The following is a 12793-nucleotide window of genomic DNA, read 5'->3' on the forward strand; positions in this document are numbered from 1 at the left end:
AAATTATTTACGAAGAGAAGATGTCGGCCGCGATGAATGAATTTCTACCAAGTCAACTCCGCCACACAACGTACATATTAAACTTACTTGAACACGAACAACATTTGTCTGTCTTAGTTAAAACACAGAACTCAGTCAATTTTCATTCCAAAGCTATCATCCTGTTTTCTATATTTTTGACAGGTAACTGAAAAAATAAATGTATAAACAAATTTCGAAGCGACAAGAGCGTAAACTTAGCAGCTCAAACTTCAGATCAAATTAATAAGGGCCTGTTTACATGGAGGGAGGGTGCCCCGGCTAACCGAGTTACCCGGCTAACCGAGCTACCCTGGGCGAGCCAACTTTTCATACGTTTCTTAAGAAAACGTACTGAAGCCTTTACATGCTAGAAGGGTAACCCGCCTTGCCGGGTCACTCGGTCTACTTGCCCGGGGCACCCTTCTAGGCGGGACAGCTTTTTGCCATGTAAACGGTTATGACCGAGCTATCCCGGCTTGCCGGGATAGGTTTTCGCGCGTGTTTTTGAACTAAATTTGAAGTAAATGGCATAAAATGTATATATTCTGGACCCAAACAGTGCTATTTGATCAAAATTAGTTTTATCGGTCGGCTGGAAAATATTTCTTTGAGCAACAGCTAATTAATTCGAAATTTTCGTTGGAATGATTATCCTAATTCACGACACAACAAATTTATTTTCAATTTGACAGCCAAATACTGTTGAATTTCGATTGAATTTCGCCAAAAATGAACACAGTAAATTTCTGAGAACTTGCACATCAAATTAAAATAGGTTTGAAGAGGAAAAGCCTTGATTATTCAGTAAAAAGTCATATTTTTCTTCAATCATTTGGAGCTACAATGTTTTCCCACACCGTGTCACGCTTCAATGACGCTGTCTCATCTCGCGTAGAAGGGCTGTGAATTCTACATGTAAAGGCGGGCTAGGTTTTATCCCTTCTAGCCGGGTAACTCGGTTAGCCGGGGCACCCTCCCTCCATGTAAACAGGCCCTAAAAGTCCTGGATGTACACCTTCACGCTTGGCTGCCCTTAGCCAATCATAAGCCAGAAATGGTGTTTTCCCGCGAACCTAACTACAACTACCAGAAGTCTTTGCGCTTTTACGTCATAATGCAAATGGTCTATTCCGCGTCATAATTATGAATGAGAATAGTTTTGTTGACAAGCTGGTGAGTAAGCTTTTATGTCACAAATAAAAGTTGTCACATACGAAATTTGCGCGTTTAGACCACTCGTCACATAAAATGTGGCAAACGATTGCGTCAGCATATATGGTCCCCAGTACAGTCTTCCAATCTCTCACTGGGCACTTTTCGCGCGTGTCTCTGCTGTCCAAGGTCATAACTGACGCACTAAACTTTGGACTGCTTACGTCAAATAACTGTTGCGTCATCTACACGATCAAATATATTTGTCACATTACAATTGCCCGTGTAAACCCGGCTTAAAGCGTTGTTACTTTTGAAACTGCAAGCAAAAATATCTATTACATACCGATTATCATCACCTGATGACTGAAGTGTCCGTAATAAGGAGGTTAACTTTATGTGAATTTGCTACCTTGGGCCGAGATTTAGTGTCCGTTGTCCTTATTAGAGAGGGTCCGTATTATAGAGGTTTTATGAAAAGAAAATATGTGAAATTTTGTCGGGACATCGGAGAATGTCCGTATTAGAGAGGTGTCCGTAAGGTTCGACTGTAGTTCAAATCCTTGAGACTATTCAATACACAATACAATGAAAACTCACCATCTTTGCCGATAATGATCGTAGCTGAGAGAAAGCCTCGATATTTTCTTAAGCTGTCTGAAGGAAGTTTGAAAGCTGGTGGCCCGACTGGTAAATCTAAATTCGTGCACGTGTTTCAGTATAAATATTGTTAATGTTGTTAATAAATCATTGTTCTTACTGCTACTATTAAAAGATCATTTCATATCACGATATAAGAGTTCCTTCCACTCCCAGTAAGTGTCTATTATTTGAATGTCGTTTACGCGAGTTTTGCATCTCGCACCAAAATAAACACAGCTCACTGATTTCAGCAATCTGAATGTCTGACAGCTAGTAATATTTCACTTTGCCTTGAGTCGGTTCAGATCAGGTAGATATCTCGTCAAATCAAAATCGGATGCGTCATTATAGTTAGTGTCCGGTAATACACACAATATCTAAATTATTACGTTGCAGATTTTTATATTCACTGCGTCAAACCATCCGGTGAGACAAACGACCCTGCTCGGTCGCCATCCTGTTGAAACACCAAGCAATTTATCAGCCGCGAAGATACGGGGGTGGAATTAAGGAGAAAGTCGTTTAACCCGCCCCTGAGCCCATCACATGACATTTTTCACGCACCTTACTAACGTAATCAAGCTCATATTAAAGTGATCGGTTTCTCAGTGCTGGCTTCGTTCGCCATGCCATCGTGCAAAATGTTTCCTCGCCCTGCCCTCCCACCCATTCAATTAGCTGCATTCTTTACACGATTCTTTTTAAGCATTCCGAGTTAAACGGCTTTTTGTCAAGCAATGCTGTCCATATCATATCCCCGGATCATATCAATTTATGGCGTATTGATAGCCCGAACTTTAGTTCCCATGTTTTATGAAATTAAAAATTAACTTGCAAAGGGAACGATTAAGCGATTGAGTTTATAGGACACCTTTTTATAGATCACAAATGTTCCATAAGATCCAGATATACTGTATATATAAACATCGTTCGGTGAGACGAGAAAATCTGCCATAACCTGCTATCAGGCGTTCTTTTTTTTTTGCGGAGGTTTGTGCGAGCCCTGTTTCAAGAATAAAGTTGCTCGTGTCTTTTTGTTTGTCTGCTCGCTTGTTTGTTTTGTTGTTTGTTTGTTTCTTGTTCGTTCGTTAATGTCGTTAATTGCCGGTTCCTGTCTTGCGGATTACAGTAATCCAAGAGTTAATTACTATAGTGGGGACATAATAGTTCCCCATACATAACGTATTTACCGCCGATGGGTATATGACCGCTGGTCAAAGGGGACGTGGGCTCTGGTGATCGCGTGTTGAGACACGTGACACACGTGAAAATGCACACGCAACAGAGTGTAACACGCGACCTCTGCACGTGCACGTGAACCAAGAGAATCTGTTTGTAACCGAAACTTTGCATTGTTATTTTTTACAGTGCCTTAATTTTGTTACTTTATCCATATAATTTTCTTAACATGCTGTAATGCATACCTTTTGGTGTTAAAAATGATAGATTTTCCATTTCCACGAGTCAACACACGAGAAGTTACATAACCGTAACCATAGTTAGTAGGCCGTAACACGAGTATGAAAACGTGACTCGTGCTCGCAAAAACCCGTGAAGCGTGGATGAGCCCGTGTAGTAAACATAGGTTTACGTAACACGTTGCGTAACACTGCTCTATAAAGCGAATAGTGCGAAGCAAGCCGGCATTTCACTCTGACCCACAACGAAACATGGCCGAAGGAAACCGAGCCTTGAAGATAACAGCCGCTACAGTAAATGCAGGTCTGTTTCTCCTGCTTTTGCTCTTCAACTACTATGCCAGCAGACCGAACGAAGGTCCTTTCCGCCATCTGTTTGGAAATGCTACAACCGGTGAGGTGTCCGATGATTTTTATATCGAAATAACGCCAGCAGGCTGGGCATTTTCAATCTGGGGTTTAATTTACCTATGGCAAAGCGCCTGGATAATATACAGTCTAACTTTGCTGTGTAGAAGGAGCACTACAAACGTGATATCATCGGTTCTCCTCCTGATCTATGCAATTTCAAATGTCGCGAACATCGCGTGGCTGATTTTATGGAGCCGGGAGATGGTTCAAGCCTCCTCCGTTGTGCTTTTCGCGACTGCGTTCCTGCTCTATGGAACTCTGGCCACATCTTACATGTCAGTGAACTTGGAAACTCTAACAGTCCCCAAGCTCGACTTTATCCTCACACAAGTCCTCGTCAACAATGGCGTGGCGCTGTACGCAACTTGGTGCACGATTGCTTCGCTGCTCAACTTGACGATGGCGCTAGCTTACTTTCACGGAGTCGCTCAGGACGTTGCCTGTACAATTTCCCTCGTCATTCTTGCTGTGGAGATCATCGTGTGGTTCTCTCTAGAAAACACGATTTTGGACAAGTACGTCCGATACACTCTGACCATCTACCCCGTAGTGATCTGGGCCCTCTCTGCAAGCATCAACAAGAACTGGGATCCCGCAAAACGCAACTCTATCATCTCTGTGATCTTGCTCTCCGTGGCTTGCGCCTTGCTTATTGTTCGTATTGCCATTGTGGTGTGGAGAGAGACAAAGAAGAAGGCACGAGTAGTCAACAGCACGGCGATGCTGTTACATAATAGTTAAAAGCCATCCATTTTGAGGACAGTGGGGGGGGGGGGGGGAGGGGTGCACGCAATGTACAAACTAACCCCAGCTCCCTCCATTTTTTTTTTCATTTCTTAATTGTTTACTTTAGTGAAATTGTCTTGAAAATGTAACCAAATTCTCCTAACCTGTAGTGAGCCTCCCTATGGGTACCCACGGTCTTCGTTTTCTTCGTAAATTTTTGGCAAATCTTTTTTAAAACAGATCTTCGTTTTATCTTTGTTCCTTTTTTTTTGAGAAATGTGGTCTAATGCCAAAATTCAGAAATTACAGATATTTTCTGTCATGTTTACGAGTTTTGACAGTTTTATTTCTGAGTGTTCAATTTGACCGCGCAAAGTTTGGTCAATTTCAGATCTTTGCTTCAAAGATCTTCGTTTTTTCTGCGGTGATCTTTGCGTCTTCAATTTCTTCGGAAATACCCATAGAGAGGCTCTGTAGTCTAGAATCTGTATAGACCAGGAAAGAGATTTTGCTTGTAGAATTATGATGATGTGCTACAAGGGGGACAACGACCATACTAATTTTATTGAAAATTTATGCTACATAGCACATGTTATCTTGGTAACAAGCAAATAAGAGTTCCTTTGCTATTCATATTTCAATAATTTTCCCAGTCATCCACGAGGACTTGTAAAAACAGCATTCAGGTTTTTTAACGTTTTTTTACTTTCACAATTTTCCATTTTTATATATTTTTCTTATTTTCTTAGTCCCGATAGATATGTTGCAGTCATTTAAATCAAATGTTTTCCAAATTGAAGAAAACTTGCTGGTATTACTTGATTTGACCCAATACAGTCAAAGCCCTAAACAACTTCAGGATTAATTTTGTCAAAGCAGTCTCGACCAGAGTTTGTTGTTTACAAGAATGAGCTCTCAAATGACCTTATGCTGAAACAATAAGGGTTCAGTCTTAGAATAGCATTATTTCTCCAGCTGTAACTCATTTTGATCTGTTAACTGGAATTATATCAACATTAGACATATTTATGAGGCAAATTATGTTATACTACGATAAAATAATGTGGTCAAAAAGTGACAGTTTCACAATGGTACTCAAAACTACAGCGTGGTCATTAACGTGAATGAGAGCATATGCTGCATATGCTGTATGTTGCTATACACCATAAAATAATGTGTTAATTCTAAGTACATGCTATTGTTTTGTGGGCATTGCAGTGATTACAGCAATATTGCCAAGTTTTCTATGACTTAAAATTACATCATCCAGCCCATCTATTATGTGATATATAAGTATTTGGGCCAAAATACATACATGGCAAAGCTATTTTTGATACTTTGAAGCACCTAATATATGATAGAGAACTAATTAGTTATTTATTTTAATTATGATGAAATGATTATATTTGAAAGTTTAGAGATGTCTGTAGGTACAATAATGTAGCCCCAGAAAGAACATAGTTAGTCATAAGTTAGTTTCATTTTATCATACGTGTATTAATCCTACCTTGTTTTCCAATATGTACTATTGTTTTAAATTATTTTGCCTCCTTTAATAAACATGTTGGCTTTGGAAATTATGTGTTGGAATGTACAAAACCCAACCAAGAGTGTTTCAGAGTCACACATCAAAATTTCAAACTGTCCTGTCAGTACCGTTGGTTAATACCCGATTCCCTCTATAGCATGCTCCTGCAGGGAATCACGGTAGTTGTATTCATCAAACCAAGCGCGAGACTCGACAACGAGCATCGTTGCGGAGTCTCGCGCATGGTTTGATGAATACAACTACCGTGATTCCCTGCAGGCGCGCGCTATAGAGGGAATCGGGTATTGTTGCTTTTCATTTCTGTCAGAATTTGTGGGAAGGGCAGTGGTGTAGTTGATTTGTGTTGTGGATTCCCAAGGTGGTGGGAACTGTGAGAAATTGAGAAAAATTTTGCTACATTTCATAATATATTACAATATGAACTAGCACAGAGAAGTGGGAACCACTAAGGAAAGGAGCGAGAACCAGGAGTAAAAGGTATGGGAAGTGGGATAATCAGACCGTCTCTACCACCAGCAGGGGCTGCCCCTCAACATCTAACATCCCATCAAGCAGGGGCATAGCGAAGGGGGGTCCTGGTGTGTCCGTGACCCCGCTTTTTGGGATTTTTTTGTAAAAAATATACAAACTTTGGCGAAAACGTGCAAATCTTAAGATCAAACGTGGCATCAATGTATTAAATCTTTCTTTGCTTGTCCCTCCCCCATGCTCACTGCTCAGGGGTTTGGTTACGCGCTTGCTGCCGTCTGACTGTCGTTTGACATGTAACATCTGGTAGTTAATAGAATTATGATTTTTAGAAGTGTGAAAATTGGTCGATTTTGCATTTGTTAATCAAAGATAGAGTTAACCTCACTTGGATTGGACAAAAATTATTTAAATCAATGTTAAATAGTTAAGAAAACCATCTTTCATATCCGGGATTAACCCACTCTCTTTCCAATTGCAGTCTGACGGTTTTGGAAAGTTTTCCTTGATAATTCTCTGGCTCTCTTCTGTACTGGCTTCTGTTGTATACACTCCCAAGTGTATTGGAAGAAACTCTTTCATGCTCCCTTGGGAGACCTTGGGAGCCTCTGGTAAAGTTGTAACACATGACCTATTTTGACAAATCAGTAAATAAAATATCAATAGCAGGGTGTCTTCAAGAAGATGGGCTCTCTAATTTCTCTAAAACATGTCGTGACAATATTAAATACCACCGCGTTTTCAACTCTCAAGCTCCTTACTGAGTAATATGGGCGGTAAGAAAAAAAAGCCAGCGGGGCGAGTTGAGTGCTCTGGTAACAAACCATTCTGTAAAGGAAACCCTGTTTACAGGCTAAACCCTACCGTAAAGACCTCGCCCCCTTTAATTTTCTCTTTTAAGCCACCCCCTCTAATAAGCCCCCCTCCCGAATGGTAACTCGTGACAATTTATGACCAAGAAAAATAAGCAACTTACGCTTTTAAAGATACATCCACCACATTCACTTATTGTTGCTATGTTGTGAAAATGCTTTACCAAACAGCAGTAAAACATAAAAAGAGTCAATTTTATTTTTTTATATGTACCCTCACAACCTCGTTCCCAGGACTTTTCCCTTGGTAATTTACCAAGGGAAAAGCCCTGGGAACGAGGTTGGTACCCTCACTGAGATGGTTTTTGTAATGATATTCCAAGTGTGCTGAAGCTAACTTTTATTCTATCTAACAGTGTATCTAACGAGTACAGATCAGTACAAGCACACGTGTATGATTCTGTCCAGTCCTCACGCGCATGCGCAAAACCTGATATGTTTACATCTCCACCCTGAAAACTTTGCCGGGTGAAAGAAACTAACTTGGCCTATAAATTGGAACCTAAACAACACAAGATTGTTCAAACTAAATCCAACGCAACAAAGTTCTCAGACGGCTAAGCTGAGTTGTTCTGGTTAACAACGTTTAAAGGTCCAGCCGTAATGGCTTCTTTACAACGCGACCACTTCTGGTTGTCAAATGCTGGTCGGGACTTCCCTCAGCAGCTGTAGCTGGTTTCTGGGGTGTCTGTGGTAATCCTGGTGACGGGACTTGGTGGGATGTAGATGTGGGTGCACTGGACTGTGGTGGGTTGTCTTGGTTAGAGAGCAGTTGCCCTTCAAAGCTTGCTGGTACTCGGCCTGACGGTTTTAGCTGTATTCTGTTGCGCCTTAGTTCAGAACCACTGTTTGTCTCTACAATGTAGGATCTTGGGTGGTTTGTTTCCTCTTTCACTTGCGCGGGAGTCCAGGTCTTGGTTTTTGGTTGAAACACCGATACCGGTTGGCCTGGTACTAGCTTTTGTAGCTCACGTGTGGACTTGCCATCATGCTGCAGTTTCTGAACATCTTGGCGGTGCTGCAGCTGATCTTTGTGGCATTCTTTTGCTTGTGACCGTTGGAGTCGTCCACTGCTGGGTAGTTGTGTGCGATATTCTCTATTGTTCAGCAACTTGGCTGGTGATGGTAAGTTGCTGTCAACAGGCGTGGCCCGGTATGATAAGAGTGCAAGATATGGGTCTTGCCCTGCAGCCTCGGACTTCCTTAGAAGGTTCTTTACGGTTTGTACCATCCTTTCTATAAATCCATTGCTCTTTGGATACACTGGTGAACTAGTAATGTGATTGATACTCCATTCGTCACAGAACGCTGCAAATTCCCTGCTGCTGTATTGAGGGCCATTGTCAGATACCAGGGTTTCTGGTATGCCGTGTTCTGCAAAGATTGATTTTAGGTGGTTAATTATTGCAGCAGATGTCGTGGAGCTCAACTTTCTAATTATGGGGTATTTGCTGTAATAGTCTGCGACTATTAAGTATTCGGCACCTCGATAGTCGAACAGATCACATCCAAGCTTCTGCCATGGATAACTGGGTACATTGTGTGGATGCAATGCTTCTTTTGGTTGCTGTTTGGAAAATTGTGCGCATGTCGGACAGTTCTCTGTCATCTCTTTAATGTCTCTTGATATGCCTGGCCAAAACAGGCTGTCCTTTGCTCTCAGGAGACATTTCTCCGTTCCCATATGTCCTTGGTGTATGATTTGTAACATCTGTGGGCGTAGCTTACTGGGAATTACGAGTTTGTGTCCCTTAAGAATGAGGCCATTTTCAACACTCAGGTCCTCTCTGAAGTTCCAGAACTCTTTCAGGTCTTGTGGGCATTCATTTGGATATTCTGGCCATCCATGATGCACGACATCTTTTAAGTGACTGAGTACAACGTCTTGATTAGTGCACTCTCGTATTTCATCTAGTTTGGCAGGGCTGGCTGGCAGGGTTCGAGAGATCGTGTCCAGTTCGACCACGGGGACTTCGTTGTCTGCTACAGGGGGCTCCATGTGGCTAATCCTGGAAAGGGCATCTGCTATCACGTTGCTTTTTCCTTGAATGTACCTGATCTCCACGTTGTATTTGGACATTTTAAGTAGGAGCCTCTGAAGACGTGGTGAAGCGCTTGATATGCTCTTCTTCCAGATACTTTCGAGTGGCTTGTGGTCGGTTTCAATGACCACCTTCTTACCAAACACGTAATGGTTTAGCTTTTCAAGTGACCAACAGGCAGCAAGTAACTCTCGCTCTATGTTACTGTATCGAGACTCAGTTTCAGTTAATGATCGACTGGCATAGCATACTGGTTTTCCTTCTTGCATCAAGACACATCCAAGGCCTTTAAGGCTCGCATCAGACTGGATAAGGTTTTCCTTTTCGGGGTCGTAATAGGCTAGGACTGGTACTTCAGTGATTGCTTGTTTGAGGTTCTGGAATGACCTTTGGTGTTCCGGTTGCCACAAGAATGGTACATCTTTTTTCATCAGCTGTCGCACAGGTTCTGACACTTGGGCTAGAATGGGTGAGAACCTATTCAGGTAGTTAATCATGCCCAAAAAGCACTGCAGCTCTGTAAGGTTCTTCGGGGAAGGCATGTCACGGATTGCTTTTATTTTGGTTTCGCCAGGGCGGATCCCGTCGGGGGTCCATGTGAGCCCGAAGAAGGACGCTTCATTCACTTTAAACTGGAATTTGTCTGGATTAAATCTCACATTGTTCTCTCTTGCTGTGTCAAGGACAGTTAGTATGTGCTGATCATGATGTGCTTCGCCTGTACCATAGACAAATGTGTCATCTGCGATGCCGCTGAGCCCTTCCAGTCTGCCAAAGACCATATCCATTTTTTCTTGAAACACATCTCCACTGCAGGTAAGGCCAAATGGAAGCCTTGTCCATCTATGCTTTCCCCATGGGGTGTTAAAGGTGCACAGCCTACTGCTCTCCTCATCAAGAGCAACTTGCCAAAATCCGCTGCGTGCATCAAGGATACTGAAGTGGGTGGAGCCACTGACTTTTGGTATCACATCATCTATGGTTCTCACATAATAGGGGTTGCGTTTGATTGCCTTATTGAGATCCCGAGGGTCCAAGCACAGACGGATCGACCCGTTGGGTTTTATGGTAACCACAGTGGAGTTAACCCAAGGGGTATACTCATTTTGGACCTCAACCAGAATTCCGGATTCTTTTAACTGGTCTAGCTCTTCCATGTAGGCTTGCTGTAGTTGTACTGGAACCTGCCTTGGGGCATGCTGTACTGGGGGAATGTCAGGGTTAGTTTCGATGTGGTATGGGGGTCCTGGGAAGCAGCCAATTCCTGTAAAGACATCCTGATATTCTTTCAACAGATAGTCTTTTGTCAGTGGGAAGGGGTGTTGCTTGCCTCTGATGTCAAATAGTTTAACAGTATGTACATTGGGCATTGGCTTTTCACTTTGCACAACATTCTGGGTAGTTGCATTTGTGCTGGCTGTGACTGGCCAGTTGAGCTTTAGGAGGTTTAGATCTTGTGCAGACATGTTACCAATTATGGCAGGACCATCAACGTCAACAACTTCTGCTTGGATGACTCTGGGGTTGGGATTGTTAGGACCCTTCACATATATTTGGCAAGATCCAAGATTTGGGATCTCGGCTCCACCATAAGCAGTTAACTTCACTGTAGGTTGTTGTAAGCTTAGTGTCTCAGGGCTTAGTTGCTGGTATAGGGACTTAGGTATAATGTTTGTTTCAGCCCCTGAGTCTATCTTACAAAGTGCATTCATTTGTTTTCCTTCTGGCTTCAATGCCAAGGAGACTTCGAGCAGAGCCTTCTCTCTACAGGATACAACATTTACATTCATGGCCAGAGGTGTTGCTTCAATTGGGCCCAGGAACACATAATCACCTAATGATTGGGTAGGCTCTGACTCAGCTAGGGCATTGTTATTACTAGTAGCTTCAATTTCATGCACATTCTTCTTTTTAAGTTTTGAAATGCATACCTTAGCAAGGTGTCCCACCTTTTGGCAGTAATGACATGTTGCATTTCTTGCTGGGCACTGTTCACGAGAGTGAGGACCCCAACCACAATTCCTGCAGAGTTGCGTTTTTCCTGACTTGTTGCCTTTTTGGTTTTGCCTTGATCCGCCGGCTACTGCATTCAGCTGGTCGCTTTGGAATTGGTTTCTCATCGTTGAGCTAACTGGGTGTACTTCTGACACTGGGTTCATTAGCTTAAGCTGCTTGTCTGCTGATTCGTCTGCTTTTGCCATTTCTCTAGCTTTGCTAAATGTTAGAGCATTTCCTTCTTTGAAACACTCCTTTCTGACATGGTCTGAATTCATGCCGAGTACAAGGAAGTCTCTCAAAAATCGATCATGATGATCCGATGGATAGTTGGCTTCTTTGACAAGGATTCTAAGCTTTGCAATAAATTCTTCCAACGATAGTGTACCTTGTCGAAGATTATGAAGTTCCCAAGCGGCGATCAACTCGTTTGAGTGGGGTTTCACGTAGTTTTCGAATTTCTTCCAGTAGTTCTCGAGTTTCTTTTGTTCGTCTGCCGAGAGGCCCCAGCTGTTGAACAGCTCCAAGCCGTGCTCACCGGCCCAGTAAAGCAGGTGCTTACACTGGATTTCTTCGTCAATTTTGGCCATCGGCCCCGTAAAGAGTAGTTCACAGCGTTGTTTCCACATTTTGAAGCGTGAGTATAGGTTTTCATCCGTACTCCAGTCCATGGTTGGACCCTTGTCAATGAATGAGGCGCTGGCGGCCATGTTGTCTTCTTGTCAGAATCAATCGTACGCGTGTCGTTCGGAAATCCTTCACTCTTCCACCTTCTCCAGTGTATCGAGCTAAATGGTATGTTTGGTTACTTCACAATCCCGCTTCTGACACCATGTAATGATATTCCAAGTGTGCTGAAGCTAACTTTTATTCTATCTAACAGTGTATCTAACGAGTACAGATCAGTACAAGCACACGTGTATGATTCTGTCCAGTCCTCACGCGCATGCGCAAAACCTGATATGTTTACAGTTTTAATAAGCCCCCTGTCTCTCTTGGCATTTTCTATCAAAGCTTTTACGGACTTTCGCGTGGTACGCTATTTCCCACAGAATTACACTCTAGCCTGAGCGCGAAGGCATAGCTTCACTTCAGTGGTGGTATAAATTCCCTCCACCCGCGATTCCTGAAAGAACTTGACTGCTGCTGCGGTCTTAGGTGAAGCCTTCAAAATCATCATATTTTTCTACTGCCCTTTGAGCTATCCTGCGACGCAGTCTCCTTTTTATACCCCCCACCCCCACCCCCCTAAAAAAAAAACAGAAGAAAAAACCAGCTGCATTCGCTGGCTACTTGTACTGTGAGAGAATCCCGCAAACCACCTACCCTGCCCTACCCCACCCCAAATTTTTTTTTCTGGGGACGAGAATGGGTTGGTTTGCAATACCTTTAAGCTACTTAAAGAAGAACGACACAGGTGAATTCGAAAGACTATGGCACTGTTTCTATGCAGCATCTAGATATTCTTTTCCGTGTGTTTCCAAATACGACCTTGTT

At 42.6% G+C, this 12793-nt stretch overlaps 1 protein-coding gene across 1 annotated transcript; it reads left to right on the top strand.

Moving 5' to 3' along the window:
* Positions 1-3385: 3385 nt before the first annotated feature.
* On the top strand, positions 3386-5947 carry LOC144649392 (uncharacterized). Its single transcript, XM_078508879.1, has one exon. The coding sequence runs from the start codon at positions 3486-3488 to the stop codon at positions 4383-4385; it is 900 nt and encodes a 299-aa protein (XP_078365005.1). The 5' UTR covers positions 3386-3485; the 3' UTR covers positions 4386-5947.
* Positions 5948-12793: the final 6846 nt, after the last annotated feature.

Source organism: Oculina patagonica, chromosome 4 (genome assembly GCF_052425735.1).
Source record: "Oculina patagonica isolate OP01 chromosome 4, crgOcupat, whole genome shotgun sequence".
Classification (NCBI taxonomy): domain Eukaryota; kingdom Metazoa; phylum Cnidaria; class Anthozoa; order Scleractinia; family Oculinidae; genus Oculina; species Oculina patagonica.

Bases quoted from the DNA above. Each gene is read 5' to 3' on its own strand.
- LOC144649392 (XM_078508879.1), top strand. From the start codon at position 3,486: ATGGCCGAAGGAAACCGAGCCTTGAAGATAACAGCCGCTACAGTAAAT.